We start from the raw sequence: 24,630 nt of genomic DNA, 5'->3' as shown, positions 1-24,630 counted from the left end.
ACTAAGTCAGATTTGAGATGGGAAGAATACAGAGAAAGAGATGGTTGCATCTTGGAGTACATTTGCCACACATTTGTGGCACAAAACACATCAGCATCAAAATACTTTACAAAAAACAGTACCGTGAAGTTACCAACAAAACTAATGAATGAAAAAGGAAGGTGACCCTATGTATGCATAACTGAAAAACATAAAGTAGCTTTGTACCATCTCTCGCTTACTCAGCCCTGAAGGGGAAAAAATCAAAATGACTACGCATTTAACTGCAGTAATCCTGGATTAAAGCATTTGATTCCTACACTGCTTACAAGCCATCAATACAAATATTAATAAGCAGGCAGCTGCTTCAAAAGTATATTACCTTGCTGTAAAAACTAGCTCTGTTACAAAATTCAGGTGTATGCAATGTTTTATTCTTTTTCAAGGAATGCTTTATCTTAGATGTTTTAAGTAATCTCATGCCTGAACTACTATATAAAAAATACAACAACCTCTCCAAGTGTTAAGCATGTAGTTTCTCTTTTTTTCAGTAAATGGTGTACAATGTAGCCTTTTGTATTTTTGAATGGCTTTGAAAAGATAAGGTTTTTTCAATATGTTTGTAACCAGTAAATTCTATTTCTTCAGACAAGAATAAGTATTAACAGAAGGTATCTGTACCATGTTTACTTTTATGGAGCATCATTGTATTAAGTAGCACAGAACCTTAGTTCAAGGAAACCTTACATTATTTTGGGAGACACCTGGAAAACTCTTCACCTATAACTCTAAGGAACTGATAGCTCTGAGAGAAACTTGCCTCTACACTCTCCTCCATCAAGCATCAACAATCACTCAGAGTACAAGTGAATGACTTCAACTTATGCTTTGTTTTGACATTTCAATAAAACGCAAAACATTTCTAAGCTTGGGGGTTCATGTACCAGCAGTCACCACAGGCTGCCATATCAAGACAGGCTTGCATGCTTGGGGTGGGGATTTCCACCATGCACGGCATCATTTCAGAAATGGGTTACAGAACAGCAAAATTCAAATTTTCCCTTGGATTTTTTCCACTTCCTTTTTCTAATTACAGACAGCATAAATCATCCCTCTGCCAGCCCCCTCAGCAGTGCATTAATTAATTTTCCCTAGCTGACTTTAACTTGTGTTCCTTAACTTCATGAAAGCTGGGCTAAATCTTTGATCTAAACCCAAACGTCAGCAAGAGAAGTCTGCCTGTGAGTGCGAACAGACTTTAGGCCTGGATGAGGAAACCCTGATGTGATGCTGCAGAGCAACAGCTCTCCCAAATCCTGCTGATCCTCCACATACTCACTAGGCATGTGAGCAGTAATGGTCCTCAACTTTGCTCTCTCCCAAGGTATGTGATGAGATTGGTATGTTCAGAATCAGTGCAGTCAGGTAACTTGAGAAACTATAAATTCACAGGTTTCACTATCTCAGCTGAAACTCTACATTGTGTTTCAGTGGCAAAAACACAAGTATGTTCTGTGAGTGAATGGCTGCATGCGTGATTATCACACACACAATGAGGGAGGGGGGAAAAAAAAAAGAAAAATGCATCTTAGAAGTTACTTATGTTTAATGCTTAAAAGTCTGAATGCACAAACAATAATCTACCATTATAGAAGTACTGGTGGTCAATACAATGCATTAGAACTATGTACAATGACACAGTTTAGTATCAAAATCTTTCTACAATGTAGAGTATTACGAAACTGTTAATGACATCAAACACTAAGCACTTAAGACACCATTTTTTGCTACCACATTTGGAACTTCAATAAACAGTCCATTTTAACTTGCAGCATCAATCCATTTCTAGTATGAAATTAAGTAATTTTCTACTTATACAATAAGATTTATCTACACGGGTCTCTTGATTCTGATCCATAGCAGCAAAGGCACTGTACATCAGCAGATCCACAGACTTAAAGATTTTTTTTTTAAAGCATTCAAAAAAAAAAAAAAAGAAGTCACAGATCATAGTTTAACAGCAACAACAACAACATAAAAAGATAACACGTTGTCTCTGGCACAATGGCTCAGTCTGCGTCCGTTTTAGGGACATCCAATCAAGACTCGGATTGAACTGCTGGCGAACAAAGCAAGTCCTTATCCCAATGAGAATCCATTCCTTTTTGTATGTCGGAATGAGTACTCTTGTAAATCCTACCTCAGAGGTCATTGCTTTTGTAGTTTGTATATTGGTAGGCATCCATTCATATTTCAGTGCAGTTTCCAAAGAACATATCAAATATTTTTCATAATCTCTTGTAATTGAAAAATTGCCCAAAGACACATATCCCCATTTTCAAGGAAACATTGCAAAGTTTCCAGAAGTAACAAAGGTGATTCTTTGAGGCAACTTATTGTACTCTCTACAATATAACAAAGAGAGGTGTTTATATTAAAAAACGTAGCTTGACACCTAAAATGCTTTATGTTTATCAACAGAAAAGCATTGAGAACAAATCTGTACACAAGATGCTATATTAACATTGCAAATATATAAATTAGCACATTCTTACTTAAAGTGAATTTAATTTAGATGTGAACTGAATTTGCCATTCATCACAGGCATGTAGATCACTGGCTACAGTTTGCAATTTCCTAAGTTTCCAAGACTGTCTAAAATAGTTAAGATACAGCATCTTCCCACCGAATAATTATACTGTAATAACACTTAGAGGTCTCATCCAAGAACAGGACTAAAAAATATAACAAAGTTTATTTTTTTAAATAGAAACTACAAGTCTATTTAGTGTAATTTTAACTATCTCCTGAACATCCTTCTCCAAGATCCCCAATTTATCCACCTGCAAAAACACAAGTATATGATGAAACTTTCAAACTAAAGCCGGGCCAGACAGCTTTATTTAGTCAGTCCATTGTTAGAAAGCCTTCTTTAAACAAAATAAATACATTACAGCCATAACACATAATTAAAGAGTCAAGTTTACCATTAAGTTTGCTTATTCCATCTTCTTCCACGTAGATATCTGACAATTTGGTATCACAAGTTCTTAATGAACATTCATAAATCAAAAATCAAGTTAAGAAGGTAAAAATAAAACCTACAACTGTGATGAGCTTTTAAGTTTTCAGTTCAGAATGAAAAGAAAATAAAAAAAAGGAATATACAGCAAAGTGCTAGGAGAAGGAGTTCTGTCTGCATTCAGATTTATCTCTAATAAATAACTTCATAGACTGTAGCTTTCTTGTCCCCAGAGCCAGTGACAATGTATTTGTCATCCACAGAGATATCACAGCTAAGCACAGATGAGGATTCTTTGGACTACAAAAAAAAAAAAAGGAAAGAGAAAATTACATCTTTCCAGTCCTTCAATCCTGAAGGGCTTGAAGATTAATTGGAAGAATTTATAGATAGGGAATATATGAAAAGCTCATTAAAGTATCAGTACCATAGCGGCAAGTTTTTTTTTTTAAATACTTTTGTTCCATTTTGTTTCCATCTTTCCAAGAAAGATCTATTGTAAAATAAAGCAGTGATAGAGAGGGAAGTGAATATTAGGGACCTAGAGGTAATCTATCAATCTAACAAATTGAAGTAGTCCTTTCTATATACTTTACAAGGAATGAGCATTTATTAATGCTTTATGCATTTGATTTGCATAAAAATGAATGAAAACCCATCTTCTTCCCACTTCTTTTGTTATAAACAAAAAATTTACATGGAGAAACACTTCAAAGCCCTACCTACCCACAGGTATGAAACAAAGAGACTCCACAGAAATAACTGTATCCCCTCTCACTACTTCCTCAACACAAGAAGACAAAAGCTTTGCACTAAGGAATTTACATTATCATAGAGAATGCAAGCAGGAAAAGACATCTTGGTGGAACAGGATACACAACAAGTGTGTAGGAGCTAGATGGACACAGGATACAGCAGGTTGCAGTAGCTCTGTCTCTTCTGGCTTTACTGCCTGTTCTAAGATTAAGTGTATGCACTGTCAAATTTACCTTGCTATTTCAGCGTATGTTTTCTTAATATATGTCCACATCATTCTCCGCCTGTTACCACAAGAGCTAAACACTTCCCAGTCATGCTGTGTTTTGGCAAAGACATCTCCGCACTACATGTTTCCTTCTACCCCTCCATAAGAAAGCTGTACTGGTGTTTTTAGCATCACTTTTAAGGGGGATATGCTCTTGTCAGGACGATTTGGGCTGTCTGTGGTGGTTGGTTCTAGAAATGAATAGTCTCTCCTAGGAAAACTTAGACCCTATTTTTCTCAAGGTAATAGATACTTACCATATCAAGGTAAACTGCACTGTCTCCAAAAGTGGAGACATGGCAGGCATCAGTACACATGAGACTGGCCATTTAAACCAAAGCCTGTTAAACAGTTAAATTTAATTTAAAAATTCCTAACCTAGAGGTGCCTACAGGTGGAAGAACAGAGAGACATGCCAAAAATCCCACTTTTCTATAGTGGCACTGAAATGCCATTAAAACTGGGCACAGAGGGGCTATAGACAGGTTACAGCTTCCAGTTATGCTTCAATGGGCCCCTCCATACAGCCTCAGTTTTCAGCTCAGGAGTCTCCCGGTCCAATCCCTCAACACATCTCATCCAAGAAAAATACACATGTTGAATATGACTCTCACTGGTTTAGCTACATTTTGGACCTTCAGTGACTGTTCACCTAATGACATGACTTGGGTACTGTATTTCACCAATAGGCAGAAGAAGGTGAGAAAGAAGGGTATTAAGAACAATTTTGGATTAAAGGGCTAGTTACTGCTAGAGCTAAATTAGTGAAATAGTAGAAAGGACTAAAACATTTCTTTCTCTAATTACAGACAAACTCTTTAAGGACTACAGTAATTAGCTGCATTTCCACCCGAAAACTTCTTAGGCTACTGACAGACCCTAAGATGTGCAGCTCTACTGCACTGTAATGTATGTGGAAAATAGCTTTTAGGAGATTATTACCTGGAATATACTGGCTCCATAAGGTGTTCTCCAAGCATTAAGAAGATTATCTTTTCCAGTGCTTACAAACCATTTGCCTGCAACAGATTGTTTAAATGTTATTGCTGCATTTTGTTTTCAAGGAATACACCTCAAGAAACAGATGATCATAACAACAAGGCATTCACACATATCCGAAGAACAGCAGCATTTTCATCCAGTTGCACAATGATGTTCCACCACAAAATAAGCAGTACATGGAAAAAAAGCAGTCAGAGTGTTTTAAATAACCTTAATATTTAAATTTAATACCTAATTTTTAACTATCCTTCTGTAGTTTAATAACCATATTACACTTCTATTTAAAGGTAACTTTGAACAAATTTTTTGTGAAGGGAAACACTGATATAGAAAGATTTGCTTACCACAGTGAGCGAACTTGAGTGACAGCACGCAACTCTCATGAAGATGAAGCTGATACTTGTCCGGCTTAGTAACGTGCAGCACCTCAACATTGCTGTTCTCCATTCCTACTGCCAACCACTCACCAGTTGGACAATAGCCCAGTGAGAAGATCTGTAATTAGCACAGCACATGCTTCAATCAGTAAAGGAACGAGCCTGAGATATTCAAAACTGACCCTTGGCTACACTCTTCGCACTATGCAAACTCACGCTTTCGGTCTACTGCAGTTTTAAAAACATGATAATCCAATTACTACAGTAATCAAGATAAATTAGTTCATGCAAACACAGCTGCAAAACTATGCTATTAAATGTTATTAAAACTTCAACAGTGAAGTACTGAATCAAACTAAATGTCCAAGCTTATCTGACAGCATTTAAAAATATTTTCATAAAGTATTTTTTGAACTTGAATCTACAGAAATGGTAACAGATTGCAGAGAGGAACATTTTAATCTGGCACTTGTTTTATAAAACCAATTCTCCCTTATTCTCATGGGAGAGGTACTAATCTGTCAAACAGTCATAATCCAGCTAGACATTTAGCTGCCACAAGAGAAAAAAAGAGTATGGAATATGAGACTAAGTGAGAAATTCTTTGGAGTTCTCTTTGAGAATACTTTTTTTGCTTATAAAGAAGAAAAAAGAATTAAAGATGCTTGTTTTGAAGAAAATTAGAAAATTTTGTTAACATGCCAAAGGTTCTGAAATTGAACCTGTGATGTGAAGTCATGTTGCTGTAGCTGTCTCCCTTCTCTGAGATCCCAGGATCTGACTGTATTGTCCAGACCTCCTGTCCATAATTTGGTGCCATCATTAGAAATATCAATACAGCTTGCTCCATCTGTGTGGCCCTGAAATTGCCTGAAAATATTAAAAGAAGATCAGCACATTCTGAGCAAAAATACAAAATAACTTCTTTCAGTCCCTGAGTTGTAACTTAGATTCCAACAGCAACCTCAGATTAACACAAACTCTGGGACAATCATGTGAGTTTTCTGATGAATTGATGATGCAATCAGGCCAGACAGCTAATTTGATTTCAAAAAGAACACTTAACTTAAGAGTCAGGTACTCTAGAAATCTTTGCTGCTGGCTGTGTGATACCCACTACTCAATTTAAAATAGTCACTTCCCCCAGAAGACTGTAGCATGATCAGCAAAATTACCTTAGTTTAAGAAAAATGTGCAGGTCACTGAAGTTAAAAAAACGAGAGAACCCTAAATGCTAACATCAGGTAGTAAAAGCTTGACTTTACATACAACAGTGATATCACATGTAACAGAGAAGCTCTGTGTGATCAGCTCTTAACTTACTGTATATCAGTGTTGAGCACCAACTCATACTCCTGAAAGCATAAGTCTGCAATGCAATAATTTACACATAGCTTTACCCAAGACATATTTGCTGGATCTCTGAGTAAAGAGATTAGAGTGAGAGGAGAATACTGCATGGAAACAAAGAAAAGCATCTGTTTGAGGAATCTACAGCAGTATTGACATCAGCTGATATTTAGGGAACTATAGTTATGGGCTGATCAAAAGGCCTGGAACTATGAAACTCCTAAAACCTATAAAAATACCTTTTGTCAAGGTATTACCATGGCTATGCTAAACAACAAAATACTAGAAGCATCTAGATGTAGAGAAAATAGAATATATGTGCAAAACCACATTTATGGGTGTTTCTAAGTAATTCTTCACTACCTGATGATCCAGTTTGGTCAACCTACCTTACTAAAGTCTGGTTATGCAGATCCCACACTGCAATGTTGCCATCGCTACAGCAAGAGAAGCAGACCTTGGAATCAGGGCTGATAGCTAGGGCATAGCAAGCTGGAGCAGAAGATGTCAGCTCTGCCTTGATGCGAGGAGTTGGAGCTGCCAGGTCCCAAATGGATAACGTGCTGGCTTCCCCACCAACAATCAGGGTGCGGCCATCAGGGAGCAATCTGCAGGAACGGATGTAGTTGTCTCTGTTCTGTGGAGACAGAAGCCATCAAGAGATTACTCATGAGGAAAGAAAACAGCATTAACATGAGAGCAGAAATCCATAAAAGTATTGTATTCCCTCCTGGTTTTAATGAGCCATTTATACGTATGACAATGATAAAGTGTATTAATGCCAGAAAATTACATGACATTAGGGAAGTACTTCAACTTGATCTACAAAATTCAGTTGTGAGAGATATTTAATCTTAATTAGCATCAAAACGCAAAGAACTGAACCCAGCCCAAAACAATTCAAGATAGCTGAATTTGACAGCTGGTGTAGAAAGTTGTATTTTCATACTCTGTTTATTTCAGCACATTACCCTCCCAGCATGGGGGAGTACCAAATTCCCTGCACACTTTTCCCCTTCCCATTCCAGTGAGACTTGCTGCCACCATCTAGGAGATGTCAGCGGAAAATATTTGGGCAATTTTCCTCATTTGTGTAGCAACTTGTGTAGCAATTCATTGTAAGTCTACACGTGCTGCACAGTTCTCATTTTACTGCCTCTGTAACAAGCAGCAACTTCTCACCAATAACTGGTAAATGACAAGAGAAAAGCTGCTAACAATAGTTCATCTTGTTAGCACATCCAAATAATTGGTGAGTAACACTCAGGGATATTTTTAATTGCCACATTAAGACAGGTCAGTGCATTCATACACATGCACAGACACAAAATATATGACACAATCCCCAAACATTCTCAGAGAATACAGCTGCAAGACAGCAATTTTTAGCATGATAGGGTATCAACAAGCTGTAAAATTGCCAGCAAATGTCTAAGTTTAAAAACAATATTTGCTGTGCTGTCTTTTATCTTTCCTCCTACCACAATTTAAGGATATTAAAATTGTTTTGACTCATTGTGGGAGAAAAAAACCCCACAAGTATGGTGAGGAACATACTTAAATCGCAGTTCTAATAGAAACAACAAAATTACAAATGCAATACCAACCTGTGATACCACAACAGAAATCAAATACTCTCTTGCCCTTTACACCTTAGTGGAATCACTGAAATCTTAACACAACATCCTATCTTTCACCTACCAGACAGTCCAGCTGGGAGACAGGGCTTTTGTTGCCAGGGTGGCTGATGTCCCAGACCTTGACACAGCCCTTCCCACCCGTGTACACGTGTCTTGTGGGGTTGCTGATGGTGACTGCACATACAACTTCTCCATGGTTAAGGGTGTTGATCTGACGGGCATGGCGAGGGATTCCTGGACCGATGAGGGCATCAGGAGGGAAAGGAACTGGCTGCATCTGACCATCTGCACTTACATGAAATGAGTAAGCTCTGAGGGGAAAGAAATTAAGGGGGTGATTTAAAGAGTTTTACTTCAAGCCTATTTAGGAGAATAGAATCAAAGGTGTGCTTCCACTGCAGGCACGCAGGTTGTACCCTCAGCTCAATTTTTTCACAGATATTTCACAGAATATTCTGAGCTGGAAGGGACCCTCAAGGATCACGGGGTCCGACTCTTAAGTGAATGGCCGTATGGGGACTGAACACATGACCTAGGTGTTATCAGCACCAAACTAAACTGGGCTAATATCTGCTACTTTAATCACCTAAGGAAAAAAACATTTATTTATCTTTAGCATCGCCCTCAAAGCACAAACACACTCAGCTTTTAATGTGAAAAGTCAAGCACCAATCAAATGAGCTTTTACAACTCACATTATGATGACTTCTGGCATGAGTGAGGCTATATGACACCACCCTTAATTTTGGATGGGGATATCACTGCATGCAGAGAAGGGAAGGAAGGTTGGGTCAGGGCCCCCTGGAAGACAGAAACTGTTGGCTGGTGGCTGCTAGAGCATGGTGGGTAGCTGTGTGCCAGGGGACATTTGGCTGCTCGCTTTACTGACTCTCACATCCAGCTTCAGCTGGACTGCTGCCAATCTGTCCCGAATGTGCTGTGGGTCTCAGGCCCCTTGAGCAAAACTGCTCAGCACTGTACCTAAGGGTATAGTGAAACTTCCGCCAACACAGAGGAGTTAAGTCCTCAAGGCAGAGTTTCTGACAGCTGACATGACAGACCAGCAAAAATGCACTGCAATGGAATTTTTTGTTTCGTGCATTGTTTTTTGGGATTTTTCTTTGTGGACTTGACACAACTGCTACAGATCCCAATTTCTCTTGCCAGAATCAGGCCTCTGAGAAGGAATCTGTTCTGTGATTACCACTTATGCCGCCTGTGAATAACCTATCAACAGCTTTATGTCAAAGTATTTTCCAGGGAGAACAGTTAGGTTGTGAAATTGCCTTGTTCTGAGATGCTACCTGATACATCACATCTATTAAAAGAGCACAACATTTTTAAGAGGGTTTACCTATATATACCAAGGTATGCTTAATGGAAGGCTTTAATTTTCTTAGACCTAAAAAATCATCGTAGTGCTCATGAAAAATCCATTGTCACAATGGTGGGATGACAGGAGCTCACAAAAAAACTGTTTCATGAGAATACTTTGTAAGTTCACTTCCTTAATTGATACTTTGAAGTGACTGAAGAAGGCAATATTCACAATTAAACTACTGAATTTGTCATTTAAGATTCATAATGCATTAACACTGGATCAGTAATTTTCAGTGGAATAAAATGCATTAGCTATCTTTCCTATTTATATACTATCTTTCAGTATATAAATACTGTATAATACTCAAGAGTTGATACAATACCAAAGTGAAAAGAGGGTTATTAGGGGCCGGATTCTGCCCACTCCATTTCAGGACACTCAATAGGGCTGAGAATTTATACAAATTTTCCTCTAAGGTAAAAAAGGAGCAAATGAGAAAATAGCAATCCTGGAAGATGTGACAGCTATCACACTCAAGAAGAAGTCACTACAATCATGCTTAAAGAACCATAGATTTTAAAAGTTTTAAGCTCTCTGGTAGATAAGTGACAGTTATATTTAAATGTTTAAAATAGACATCAACAGAGCAACAACATTTAAAAATCTTGGAAATATACCAGAATTGAAGTGATTTGATTTCAGTTTGCCTCATGTTTTATTCCTCTCAATTTTAAGGGAAGTAAGATGTGTGTAGGGAAGTCTCTGAACCCCCGCAATTGCAATTTCTCTCACCACAGCAAGCAAAGCCTAGTAGATCCAGAGACACTTCTTTACAGGTGATGTACTCCATCAGGGATGAACTTAAATCCAGAAAGCATTTGAACATTACATCAAGACATTTCACTTTATATAATGGATGAAGATCTGTGCCCCACAGAATTTTTAATGCAAGCAGCTGCTCTACAAGCTGCTGTATGTCAATTTCCATACCTGCCTTATGCATTCACCTAACAGGGTGGCACAACTAGCAGAAAAGTAAATTAAGGTGGTTATCAGTGTGCGACGCCTGAGAGATCTGGACCTGGCTCATGATTTGTGTCGTGTGTACACAAGGAGTTATGGGCACTAGGCCTCATCACTTGTCACCATATGTTGTTAATCCTGTGTGTCTGCAAGCTCACTGGCAGGTAAGCATGGGCATTTACTCACACAAATCCAAATGCGTGGCTAACCCAAACCACTCCTACACAAACACGTTCACACATAAAAGAGCTTGAGAAGGATTGCCACAAACATCTCTTGACTGTTAAACTCTCCAGTATGAACTGGTCACAATCTCCCAGAAGTGTCACAAGGAAGGGGAACTGGATGAACCTTAAAGAAAATCTGGATCAATATCGTTTGTATGGTTGCTTTGGTTTTTCTCCTCTCTACCTCAAGAGGAACGTGAGCACAGGCTTTTTCGTCTCTGTAATTCTTCCAAGGCTCACAACATGAAAAGCCTGGTAAAGCAGGTCATATTATACAGGTCAGTTCCATCAAGGATGAACCTGAATATTACCATAAAAAATTCTTTCCAGTATTTTCAATCAAACAAAACATTTCAGAATTCCTTTTTCTGCACACAGCTGCTAAGCTTGCAAATAATTGCAAGGCTTTTGTGAACAAAGAATTTTTTTAAACTGAGAGGCAGAGTACAGTGGAGACGGAAAGCTGAGATCCCATTCCAGCTTGTTTTTCCATAAACAACCAAGTTAATTTCCTTTTTCCATTTATTTCTGTCTCCTTTACTTTGTATCACCCAGTCCATGCCAACTATTATTAGTCTTGGAAACTTACAAATGCAACTTTAAGATTACACAGCGATTCTCCTGCTCTTGCTGAATATCCATACTTATTTCTATTCACACAATAGTTTTCAGTAGCTAAGGGGAATTCCAGCTAGCAAGGGAACATGACTTCCAACAGATGATTGACTTTTAAAGCTGAATGTTTGATACTCACGGCTTTCCTCCTGGGATGCCTGTGAGATTAGGAGGGATGCCTGGGACTCGCATGTGATGATGTGGATCAAAACCAACCTATAGTTTTCCCCAAGCAAAACAAAAAGGTGTATTAAAGTAAGTGTTAGGCAAAGGAAGACTGTTTAATTCATGTTCTCCATAACATACTCCCCAAACCACAAAGTAAGTGAACTAGAGTTAACCCCACAGGCCTTGTATTTAATATAAACAGCTCTCAAAACTAAATGCACGAACAGCAAACACTTACCACTGGAGATCGCCCGTAAGCTGCCGCCGCCGCTGCCGCCGCAGCTGCCGCACTCATCTGAGGGGAAATGTTGTGCAGACCAGCATAGGCCGCTCCAGGGCTGGTCAGCTCCCCGTTCATACCAGCGTGGGGCACGATACCAAATGGAGTAGGGTAAGGACACGGTACGGCCATAGGTGTCCTTAAACCTGAAGCTGTAAGAAGATGGGGGGAAAGTAAGAAGTCACAGAGGTACTCTAGAGCCACCAGAATGAAACACAAGTTTGGAAAACTGCAAAAAAACCCCATAAATAACCCAAGCCAACCAGTCAGCCAGCCAAGGAAAGCCACACAATACTGTATTACAGTGCTGAAGAACCAGCTCAGCACCCTGTTTAAGCATCTGTAACATACTGACTTGTCATTACAGATTTAAAGGGAGCCCAACCAGGGACAAACAGTCACTGTTTCACACCACCAAAATACACGGACACTAACCTATTGGATCCACACCTGGGGGTTTGCTGGGCACTGGCCTCAGTCCGGGAGTGGAGTTGCTGCCTGGAGTTGGGGCATCAGTCCGTGGAGTTGGGGTATTTGATTTAGACACAGGAGTGGTAGATTTCTCATTCTAATCACCAAGAAGTAAAAAGATAAAGATAAAAGACTATTTTATTTTAAAGCAAAAACCCTATTTTATCTTTATAACTAGGAATTAGTGATATTAGTGACATTTAGCTTTTGGTTTGGGTTTCAACAGTCTCTGGCAATGAAGAGAAGATGCAAAGACACCGAAAAACATAGAATGGCTTTGGTAATTAACTACAGCCTTCACAGTTTTTCTCATCAGGAGGATGTGTATGATTCAGAATGAGGTAAATGACTGAAAATCATTGCCATCTGACAACTGGAAGCATATGTGAAATCTGTCAGTGGTCTCACTATGCTCATGGACCTGCTCCCATTATAATTTTCTGTGAACGATGGACAAGAAGAGCAGAAAAAAAATCCCCAAACTGACCAACTACTCATACTCAAGTGTGGTGCTAGAAACTCAGGATGAAGACAGTGATGGGTATGGAGTCAGGAACTGTGCAGTGCTGCTCTTCGTGACAGGCTTGTCATCAGACACAACACTGATTGCCAAGTCTGAACCTATCATTCCATCACCTTTCCTGAGCAGTACATTCACTTTAAGCTTTCTTTTTGTTTATTTTATTTCTTGAAATAATTGCATATCCCACCCTGTGAAGAATCAAGAGGGGAATTACTGTGCAGCTCAGGTAGGTGATTAACTATGGCCACAAACGGGAAAGGAAAGAACACCCCTTGCAGGCAGCTCTTTTCTTTTGCATTATGATTTGCGATGCAAGTCAAGGAAGGCTCTTGTAAATGATAGATTACTTTTTAGATAGAAAATAAAAATTATTGTTGTTGTATATAGCCTGGTAATTCAAACAAAACTAACAACCAAATCACATCCAAGCAGGGAACTGAATTTGCTATAAACCACAGCACAGGAAAACAGCTCAAGAAACCCCTGTGTACTTTTATTTATTCTCAGAATAACAGTTCTTCATATGGGGGAGGAGAAATATATCTCAGAACACCACATCCATCATCTACTCACACCACCAGTGAAAATAACTTCTTCCTATGCCAAAAAAAAGACTGTGGACTTTCTATTATTGAGAAGATAAATTAAACTAATATTAAATTCATGCTTCACAGTGCTTTATTGACAATTGTGAAAATACAAATTGTGTCCAGACATAAATTCTGTAAGCATGTATTTCAGCCTATGATTAGGGGTCAGAAGCATTTTGTAGCACTTACAAGGCTAAGTTCTTTGGATTTGGAGGAAGGAGTACTGCTAGAGGATGCAATAGATGCCGGACTAATTGGTGCATCTTTTTTCAGCAGTCGAGTCTTGTCCAAGCCATTTTCCCGTGGAGAGTGTGCTGGGCTCCCACGGGGAGAAGAAGGATCCTAAATATCAGGAATACAGGTTAGGATAAAAACTTCATACTAGCCAGTAGTTCTTGTCTTGAGCAGTCCTCAATTTGGAAAGATCTGTCATAGGAAGTGACATGTTCCTTCCATTTTTAATTAATTTAGCTGAAAAAATGGTAAAATTGAGAGGGATAGTGAAGGACAATTTTTTTTTTTTAAACTCTTAAAAGTCGATGCCATTAAACCATGAAAAATAATGCCAAAAAAATATGGCTATTGAAATAGGCAAGTAAATATCTTTTTTCAAGTGATACATTAAAAAGATTTGATGTTTTTGGCAGACCTGATAAGATTCACACATGAAGTCACAGCCAAAGTGAAAGAAAAGACAAACACTCTTACAAGCTGCACCCCCTCTGTTGCACTGGGCTGGCTTCAAATATCTCAAGAGAACTTTTTGTTCATATGAAAAACAACAAGTACTTTGTAGAAGTAAGTGTTTCAGATCTGATTTGCATTCTAAAGAAAGAGGATATGACCGGAGTCCCTCAGGCATTTTGAGTTCCTTTATGAAAGCAAATGCCATAATCCTATTCATAAAACCAATATGCACAGAAACCACTGAAGATGCCCTCACTACCATTTCTGTAAGGTAGAAAAAACACCATTGTGTATACCTCATTGGAAACATCAACTACCAAGTTGTCATCACTCTTTTCACCATCGCTGTCCTGCAAGGACAAATCGCAATGCGTTAAAAAACATTTATTTAATATCCCAGTGTCTCTTAATAACTATGAAAACAGAGAAAGGCTGCTCACAAATCTGAGTGTATCATCCACTTTTACCAAACTTTATATGGTAGTACAATTAAAGTTTTTGAGCCACATATAGGGCTTCTCCTTAGCAGGTTGCCACAACTACGGCATTCTTCCCAGTTTTCACACTGGTGGAGGAGGACATGGGATGAAAATCTTCATCTGAAGTGGCACTGTACTATGAAGAAGAGTCAAGACAGACATCACAAATCCCTGCCTAAATAAAGCTCAGCACTATTATCACACAACTTCCAGATGCTTTGTATTTATATTGTTAAAAACAGTAACAATCATTTGCACCAAAACGTTTAATTCAGCAGAGACACTAGAGTTAGGCAGCAAAAACCTGTTAAAATTTGACCCTCATTTTAGAATTAGTTATGCAGCAGAAATCAGGTGAAATTAAAGCGGAACACTGAAGTTCAACAATACACAATGCAGACAATCTACTCACGTAACGAGCTGCTATTTCCTTCTCTTCTGTCTTCTGTTTTTTACTATCTGAAGAATAATCTGTTGAATTTCTGTGCTTTTCTGCTGTTCTGAAACTGGCTGAGGGAGATACAGAAGAGCTCTGTAGGCCAAAAATAGAAGGAAACATCATCAGGCCCTCATTCACAACAGTGGTTCATTTGTCACTACGCCCCAACACATCTTACACTGATAGTGTGATCTGGAGCTGTTCTCACAGGCAGCATGTTGGGTTTTAACTAGTGACAGCTACCCAGCAAGCGTCTCATATTAAAAACTGCACTATGTATTGCAAGAGAAAGAAACAGGTGATCAACTGACAGATCATAGTGGCTATCTGCACTGCCAATGGGATGAATTCTATGAATATTGTGCACTGGTCTTGTTTTGGTTTGTTTCCTCTACAAATATGCAGGGTTAAGTCAACAGTCCCAGAAGAGGGGTGTGTGTTTGCACATGTGTTGTGTTTGTCTGTGTAAATCGAAAAGAACAAAGAGGCTCAAGGCAAGTCACACTTCAGCAAACATTTGAATGAAGATTTCTACCAAAGAAGGAAGCAAGCTTCCTGAACAGTTTTGAAGCAGGCAAGAACAGGATGAAACACTGAAAACTCATTTATTTTGCTGCCTTTTACAATTAGAGGCTATTGCCTGCAGCAGACAGAAACAAAACACAGACTGGCTCAGTGACTCCCTTGCTATCCTACAGTTCTCACCTAGTAATGATTGCTAAGGAGCACACATACGGACAGGAGAGAAAGGAAGATAGCGCATAAAGTACACGCTATCATCCAACGACTCCACTCTACTCCTTTAAACAAGGCAGGCAACATTTATCAAATTCTACCATATTTCCAAAGCTTTGTGGAGTCTGTATCTTTGTATACAAAAAGGGAAGCAATGGAAGATGCAACGTTCCCTCTGGGACCGATTTTAGTAGCAGCAGCAGCTTTTGGCTCTAGTTCAAGAAAGCATTTAAGCATGCACTAAACTTTATCTCACTCTGAAGTCAGTAGTTGAACGTACATAAGTAGGGATGTGTTCAGGCTTTTTGCAGAATTGGAAATGACAGCAATGGAGACAAAAATAATTGCCAGTTAAAATCCTGCTGACTGTTTCCAGTCCTCCTTTTTTACTGGGGTGGTGAGGACCAACCAAAGAAGTCCTGACTGATAGATTTTAGTTCCTTCTGTTCCTCCAGAAACACTTGTTGGACAGCTGTTGTTCAACATAAAAGTGTACAATGTAGCAATTTGGTTTGGGGTTTTCAGTGCAGCTATTAACACTAATACAAACCAAGAAATTAGTGTTTACATTGAGTAACTTCTGTTCCATCACTATTACAGAATTTCTTCTTTTCCTTATTATATCACAAGCTTCTGGTAAGAATTAACAACACTCAACCACAGAAATTAAGCTGTGGTTATTGTCCAAGCCACATAAGAGAATATTACTAACCTACTGGGACACTGGTCCCTCTCTCCATTTTGCTGAAATTTCCAGTTCTTGAGAACAGCAGCTCAGATTAACGAGTGGTAGAATGTGCAAAGATCTTCCATATTTTTGACTGGTAGTTGTTAATTACCCTCTAAGAACACTGAGTGGAAATAAAAATTTTAGGACAAAGCTGGTGTTGAAGGTACAGCCTTGTGCCTTTCCTATACTGTGCAAATACATCTTAAAATACTAATTTAGTTTTAAAGCAAATCATTAATCAACAGTTATAGCAAATAAAGCAAACCAACAAAGTTATTTTTTGCTCTGAACTGACAACACATGTTAAGATATTTGGAGACAGCAGTGTCAGGGTACAGAAGCTGTTAAAATAAAGACCAGGTAGAAACACAACATTAAATGAACTGATGACTTGAAAAATGTATTTGTTTCTGTAATGATATAGCATAGCCTTTTGCAAAAGATTTTTATACTAAGCTCCTACTACATTTATATTCATTTACAATTTGGAAGGCGGTAGCTTGTAATGTGAATTCAATTCATTATTTCTCAGCTTCACCCTACAGAAAACAATTTGCTTTAAAACGAAGAAAAATAATCACCAATAAACTACAAATTAAAATGGTGTCTAAAGAATTAAACTACTGCACTTATTTAAATGTAAGTATTTATTTTCATAAATTTGAAATCATACAGTTCCATTTTTCACAATCTGGTTAGCTATGTGCTATAGATACTGTTTTAATCTTTGATTTCACTACTTAATAAAGTAATAAATTGAAGGTCCCTACTAGAAAGATAAAGTAGCCAATTATCACTAGCACAATAAAGGATGAGCACCACACTGGGCATTTAGGCAATGCACGCTGCTTAATGCTTTTATTGCTTGATGGACCTGACCTTATACCAAAAAGAAAAGATCCTCCTGCAGTATTCCCACCTGACATTAGCAGAAAAAATGGAGACAACTCATCTACTGACAGCAGGCAGAATTTCACTTCCCAATCTGAAATTAGGCCAGTGTACTAGAACTAACATTATTTTGTCTCACGAGTCAATTGCTACAGAACAAATCTAAACACTCCCATTTTTAACTTTCAAACTCATTTCCTTGCACAGAGCCAGCCTACCAATACCCCTGCAGAATTGCCTTTTTTTCCCTTCAACATGAAATGTACCTGCCACATAAAGATTAGTGACTTCATGGGATGGATCACTGGTACTTTTGCTGACAGATCTAAATTTATCTCTTATGCTAAGTAACAAAGAAATGTCACATAGACACTGAGCTATGGTCTAGATCTTTCTATGGACCTAATGCCTACTATGATCACCATGTGAGAGACAACAGTAATACTCATACTGAGTTTCCTCTATTGCTTGTAACAGCTTTTCAGCCTATAAACACTGGTAAGGACTTACCTACATTGAGAAATACTGGGGTGTAACAATGTCCTCATGGTTTCCACTGACTTCAGATTCCTGCAAATAATCCTGTACCCACCCAAACCTTAGCTCCTGAGTGTGCAAGCCCATAAACTCTAAGAGAGGTCCTTACATTTGCAGACTGTGAAAGAAAACCCACTAAAACATACTGTTCAGCTGATGGACTCTCTGCCCTGTTACTTGATTAAAACATCAGTGCTCTTCTAACAGCTGCCTTTAAGAAGTTGGAATAGGATAGTTACTTAGAGAAATTAAGTGATTCAGCACTTTGACTTGGCAGGCTGTAACTAAATGGGCTAGAGTCCTTGTTTTAGTAACTATTAAAATTTATAAAGAAGTAAAGTCTTTTTACACTGCTGTTTTCTTCAATAAAATGCATTAATCTACTAGAAGAGTAGCATTTTCCTACTGAACAATGCTGAGTTTGCTCACATGTAATAATTATATCAGACATGGGAAAAAATACTCTTTGGTGAAAGTAGGTTACACTTAGTTTGTGTTTGAGCAAAACATACCAGTTTTTCATTTTCTGCTTTTTATTTATGGTAAATATACCACAAAATGCTGACAAAAAAAATAACATACACACAGAAAGGGTGAGCACACTGCCATGTTCACATAATTTGCTTAAGAAGTGGAACAGTGTCTTTCTAGCACTGGATCCACACTAATTTTTGCACTAAACTACCGAGCATTGCATGCTATGATTCAGTCTCTGTTTTGGGCAGTGTTAAGCACAGCGCTATCTGAAATGGTCTCCCACCAGGACAGTGCTGTTTTCTCTCCAATACCATCAGGGTGCTTCTCCTGGCGGAGTATCAGTGCCATACAGGAGCAAATTAAATCAGTATCAAGAGAGACATGCAAGCCTCCTATGCAGCCATAAAATTCTCACCAGCATACTCACTGCCTATTTGGGATAATAAATAGTTCCAATTTCTAGGGAAAAAACTCCCACTGTTTTACCCCCACCTTCCACTGGAATTTAGCTGTATCAACGTAAATAGCTGACACTGTAATGTGGCAGAAATCAATGTGGAAATCATAAATCAAATTGTACAGCTATCCAGCTGCAGGTCCCAACTCCCCATATGCTGACTTCTCCAGATAAGAACTGGCCTGAGCACAATAAGTGATAATTAAATGAAATCAGTGTTAAAGGTAATGACTAGAGATGACAAGATGAAAAGCCTTCCTACATGATAAAACTGGTAACTCTTTAAAGCGTTCACGAGTGTGACCATTCCCCAGTGTACCCTTACTACTGTGCCAAAATGATGTATTTGGAGTGGAATAATTAAAACAATAATTCCCAATAAAGTGGGAATTACAAGATAATTGACCACACTGAAGTATTAAGCAAACTGCAGTAAAAACCAAGGATGCTCAACGCTAAGGTCAATTACAGTATAATTATCTGAATGACATTATTGCTCTTATAAAGACTGTTGAAAGTATAAAAGAAACTATAAAAATGGATAAACCTGCATGATGGGAAACAACCAGGCAGTAAGGCTGCTTTGCTGGTTGCAGCACTGAGCTTGGATTCAGGCACTGCCCTAGGTTTGGGCTTGGAGCACTACGCTGCCTAATATTGTAAACTTAAATCAGAAGTGGGGAAAAAAAAAATTAGGGTTAAGCAGGGTTAAGACTTCTGACACCATAAGGGTGAGATGACAACTTCTGTGGCATGAGGTGGGAGATGTCCCACCAGATAGGTGAGAGGGCAGGGCAGAAGAAAAAGAGGCAGTGCAAATACACACAGAGACGATGTGCTCAGAGAGAAAACTGCAGCCAAGGGCTCCCACAAAGCAAGCCTAAGGGCTCCAAGGTAACACCAATCTACCTGTTTAAAAAATGAATTCACTTACATATATCTGTATGCACAGACACATTACTTTAATTAAACTCGGGGAGATGGCATGAAACGCTGTGGGTTGATCTACAGATACCATAATGGAGCACTGCCACAGACACTCTGCCTCCTGAAGTATCCACACTTACACAGCCTTTTTGTTGCTGGCATTGTTATTGTTACTATTATTATTATTATTAAATTACTATTATTGCTATTATTACATCCCAGTATCTGCATGGATGTACATGGATTTTGTTCTCTTTGCATTAATTTTTCAACACACATTCTTTGCAGCCCTTAGGCAGGCAGATTTTCTTTACCACGCCCTTACCTTAAGGTTTACACAGTGGGTCATCATCAGGCTGACACAGTCAGGCACTACAACCTGGACCACAGCTCTTCCAAAATCGTTCATCAGAGGAGGCTGGTAGTGAAGTGTTGATCCCACATGTATCGCTCATTTCTTTAATATTTTCGTGCTCCCCTTTTCCAACTTGTTTCTCTATTCACCCAAAATAAAGCCTAACTTCTACTCAGCCATACCATGATCTTTTTCTTCTTTTTTTGTTTTATTCACTGCCTTTTCCCTTGGCTGCATTTTCAGATACCAGGAAAAGCCTCAGTAATTGTCAGTGGAGAATGCAGCAAACTAGCTAGGAAAGACACAGAACAAAGCCAGTTTTAATATCACATGACCCAGTCTGCGCTATCTGCACTGAGTTTTGTAATCAAGCATGTGATAATTATTTCAAATACAAACTATGATTAAAATGCAAACTTTGAAGCTTTATATAGCATTTTTAGCCACTAATTAACTTCACTAATTGCAAAATTAATGAAGTTAATTAGGGGATAAGAGTGCTATAAAAAAACTTCAAAGTCTAGATGTGCAGTGCTGCCTGCAAGAGCAACAAGAAGGCCATAAAAAAGTCCAGAATAAAGAGAATATGTAGGGTCAGCAGTCTTCAAAATCCAAGTGTTCTCATAAGTGTTGTGTCAAGAGAAATATAGATATATGTGTATACTATGTCTATCTTTGTGATACTTCATAAAAAATGCCCATGCAACTGCTTACATTCGTGATCTGCTTGCCATTGGTGGTACCAATGGAGTATTTAATCTGAGCTAATTAAATGCATCAAAGTCTAGATGCTATGAAATGGGTGATGAAACAAAGCAATAAACTACTGTGGTTGCACACATTAATTCCAGTTGTATTTCAACATATACTTATCAATTTGCTGGAAAAGCTGAGCAGACCACACAGCAACAGTTGAAGATACCTAGCAATTTTGATGTATAATCTTATCAGCATGTGATGATGCTTCTCTGGTCCCTCTTGGTGTACAGGTTCATGTTGGTGACAAGAAAAGCAGATGTTTAAAGCAATGGTGAGATCTGCTGGCTAGTCTTTCACGGATGGATTTTTGCAATAAACCCTTTAAAGTACAGCTTCTCCACTAATCACTGGCTGAAGGACATAACACAAATAAGGCCTAATCACTACTTGACACTGTGAGGGTCAAAGGATGAGGAGAACTAATGCAGTTTTAGAACAAACGGTGGAGCAGTAGAAGAACACAGATGAAAGTGAAAAAAAGGAAGGCCAAGTTTAGGTTAAAGTATATCCTAGCACAGGCACATGAAGACAGTGAAATCAAATGTGCCAAGAGTAACAAACACCTTTAGTAAAGCAGAACAGTTTGAACACAGGACCTGGTTTCAGCAGGGAACAAAAGAAAAAGAAACAGATGGCAGGAAAAGGAGTTAACTTTTCTGATAGGTTTACGGAAGCCTCAAAGTTCACATATTACATTTACTAGGAAGTCTGTTCTCACCCACATTTTGCTACCTGTTAACATTGAATTTAATTGACAGTATGACAACCTGGGCACTGTCAAACATCCTCCGCCACTCAATCTATAGAGCAATTCACTTGATCCATTTTCTCCATTCACCACCCTGTGATTCTATCCTCTCTTGACCAGACCCCAAAATAAGAATACATGCTTCAGAACACAGCAAAGAAGGTAATTTGGATGGAGTGAAAAGATTTGCAAGAAGGTGTTAAGGCACAAATCACAATGGGTATAGACAATAGAGCAGGTGAGCCCTAGGGCATATGCAGGCTGCCAAGGAATATCAACCCTAATGATCCCAGAAAGAAGAAGTGTTCAAGTCTGGAGATGCTACAAGAGAAAAATGTCCTGCTGGCATTTTAGAAATTAAGTGTGAGAGTCCAAGACACACCTGCACATTGGTCATCAAAGACTGCCTCTTTGATCAAAGCCTCTAAATGGTACTTTAGCCAAAATCAGAGTCATTTAAAGGGAAGGGTCAAAGGTCATCAAGTTACAGAAATTCAGAAGAATTCAGGGTACATATCTTTGGAAACCTGAGGAACTGAGCAGTGCCAAGGAAATAGGAAAATACAGTCCTCCTCTCCAAGGAAAAGCAGTAGTACTTCATGAGTGTTCTTCAAAAGCCAATGATGGACATGCATAAATATTTCCAACATCCAATATAGCTCCAGAATATCAATACTATTTATGTTTTCACAACAACTGCATTTAAACAGAATACACAGGGATACTTGGCTAGTTTTCAGAATTCTAAAGAAACACGACAATGTTTTACGATAGCCATTAAATGCTTGTGTCAGTATGCTTTATACTCTGTTCCTGCAAGAATCAGGAAATCCCTCTGAAGAATAACTGGGTTTTGCTCAGAGTCCTCTTTTCAGACCAAGCACTGTAGTAGAACTGTTATCCTTCCACTTTGCAAAGTGATTAAAATGGACTGTAAGGCACAGAGCCAAGCTGAATGCAAACGCTTTTCTGCAGCATCTCAAGGCACAAGGGTTATAAAAATCCCTTCAGTACTGGCAATTGAAGTTAGGAGGTAAAAAATACACACATCTACACCCCCTAGATTTTCCATGTTCAAGCAGCAATGATGAGGCTTTAAATGTTGCCTTCTCCAGAGATCTTTAAGTGGATTCAGTTTTCATGTGACAGGTCCTAACAACTTTCTCCTGAGATTTACATTCCCTATCTATTCTCTATTTTGACCAGAAGGATCTAACTTAGTGCTAATGAGCTTTTCTTTTGTTGCTTTAAAACCCACAGAGATCACATCTGAAGACAGTCCCAAAAGCCAGCCAATTTAGCTCCCCTCCATCAGGTACTGTACTCTAGTATCCTACATTTTCAGTTTTGGTTATATCTAACAAAGGCTGTATTTATGGCAAAGGCCTAAGTTTTGAGTTTTCACATTTCTGCTCTATTCCAATCTATCCATAAGTATCAACCCTCCAGGGAAAAACACTTTCATTTTCTTCCCTTCTGTTTGTCTCTAAAGGATTCTACTTGTTTTGCTGCAGAGATGACCTAGGAGATGATAAGAAGACAAAGCAAATTACTGTTTTAACTGAATAATTCACAAATAGAGCTGATGATCTCTTTCTACATGTTCTGACTAGTTATCTCCCTTATCTCTATTATTAATCCCATTCGTTCCTGACTTGATCAGTACAAAAGTCATGGGGAAAACAGCAGCCTTCAAAATGCTACCATGATTACAAAAAGCCACCTAAAATTCAATAGAAATCTCACGCCATATCCTGGCTGCTTCTGTCAGCAGAAACATGTTCACGTGTTCAGGTATTAAGCAAGAGACTAGCAATTTGGTCCTCTTCTCCATTAGGTTTTGTGTGGTTTCTGAAGACTTTTTCAGTACCCGACAAAATTTAGGAAGCCACGGCCTCTGATAAGTGTCCACTAAAACCGGAATTTCATTATCCAACCAAGTTCTTAATTGGGCAGGTGAATGAATCATAACTGGGTGCTATTAAATGTCTGCACATTCCAGGTCATGCTGATTCTGAAACAAAACATTCTCTTAACCATCTATTAAAAGTATCTTCCATAAAAAAACCTTTGAACGCTACTGTTCTTCTCTCTGCCCAAATAATATTCCAGCCCAGTGTATCTGCCTCACTTCATCTACCCTCACTCACTTCTGTTCCCAAGACCCTTGTTCAGGAAATTATCCCATTTCCTGTTCAGGAAAGCACTTCAGCAAATGCCAGATTTAAGGCACACACTTTGATCTTACGGAAGTCACAAAGCAGAAAAAGAAATCAGAGGAATGTACATATGTGCTGAACTTTAGATACCTACTGTGCACTATTCTGAATCTGGACCTCAGTCTGCTGCAAAAATAATGGTCCTCAGTTTCATTCTTCAAATCACAGACCCTGCTAAGTGGAATGGATGGAGAGTGGTGGGAACACAGATTCTGCAGATAGCCTTGAATCAGTTACATCAGTATATAATAGCACATCATAAGTACAACACCTACTCTGAAGACTGAAAAAATAAAACACATGGTTCTTTCTGTCAGATTTTTAGATACATTACAACTCCTCAACATTGTAGAGCTTTGCCAAGAGAAGCAGCAGTAGCTTTTACTTCTCTGGGCCTTCTATTATTTATATTAGATAGGTCACACTGTTAATGTTTTAAATGTTAAAAGCGCAATCAAATAGTCACTTCAGGCTAGCTGGAAATGTTTTGATGTTAGCAATGAGTAGCCAATACATTTTTAATTCAGGTTAGAGAAAAGAAAAAGCAAGAATCTCCCTCTTGTACTCCCACTGCACTC

At 38.6% G+C, this 24,630-nt stretch overlaps 1 protein-coding gene across 4 annotated transcripts in view; it reads right to left on the bottom strand.

Moving 5' to 3' along the window:
- Positions 1-1,518: 1,518 nt before the first annotated feature.
- The window catches only part of LOC310922772 (transducin-like enhancer protein 4), a 96,729-nt gene continuing 73,617 nt past the window's right edge, over positions 1,519-24,630 (bottom strand). For 3 of the 4 annotated variants that reach the window (XM_083883575.1, XM_083883576.1, XM_083883578.1), the window contains 12 exons: positions 15,191-15,310; positions 14,596-14,649; positions 13,802-13,954; positions 12,464-12,596; positions 11,987-12,180; positions 11,720-11,796; positions 8,456-8,705; positions 7,144-7,391; positions 6,127-6,274; positions 5,372-5,522; positions 4,968-5,044; positions 1,519-3,301 (listed from right to left, as the gene is read on the bottom strand). In XM_083883575.1, coding sequence (XP_083739701.1) covers positions 3,194-3,301; positions 4,968-5,044; positions 5,372-5,522; positions 6,127-6,274; positions 7,144-7,391; positions 8,456-8,705; positions 11,720-11,796; positions 11,987-12,180; positions 12,464-12,596; positions 13,802-13,954; positions 14,596-14,649; positions 15,191-15,310 — 1,713 coding nt within the window. In that variant the 3' untranslated portion in view covers positions 1,519-3,193. The remainder of the gene's footprint in view (positions 3,302-4,967; positions 5,045-5,371; positions 5,523-6,126; positions 6,275-7,143; positions 7,392-8,455; positions 8,706-11,719; positions 11,797-11,986; positions 12,181-12,463; positions 12,597-13,801; positions 13,955-14,595; positions 14,650-15,190; positions 15,311-24,630) is intronic. The other variant, XM_083883577.1, reaches the window with a different exon arrangement.

This window comes from Zosterops lateralis (assembly GCF_965231275.1).
Source record: "Zosterops lateralis genome assembly, chromosome: Z".
Lineage (NCBI taxonomy): Eukaryota > Metazoa > Chordata > Aves > Passeriformes > Zosteropidae > Zosterops > Zosterops lateralis.
The sequence above is the reverse complement of the archived record's forward strand: the minus strand, read 5'-3'. Positions and strand labels throughout refer to the sequence as shown.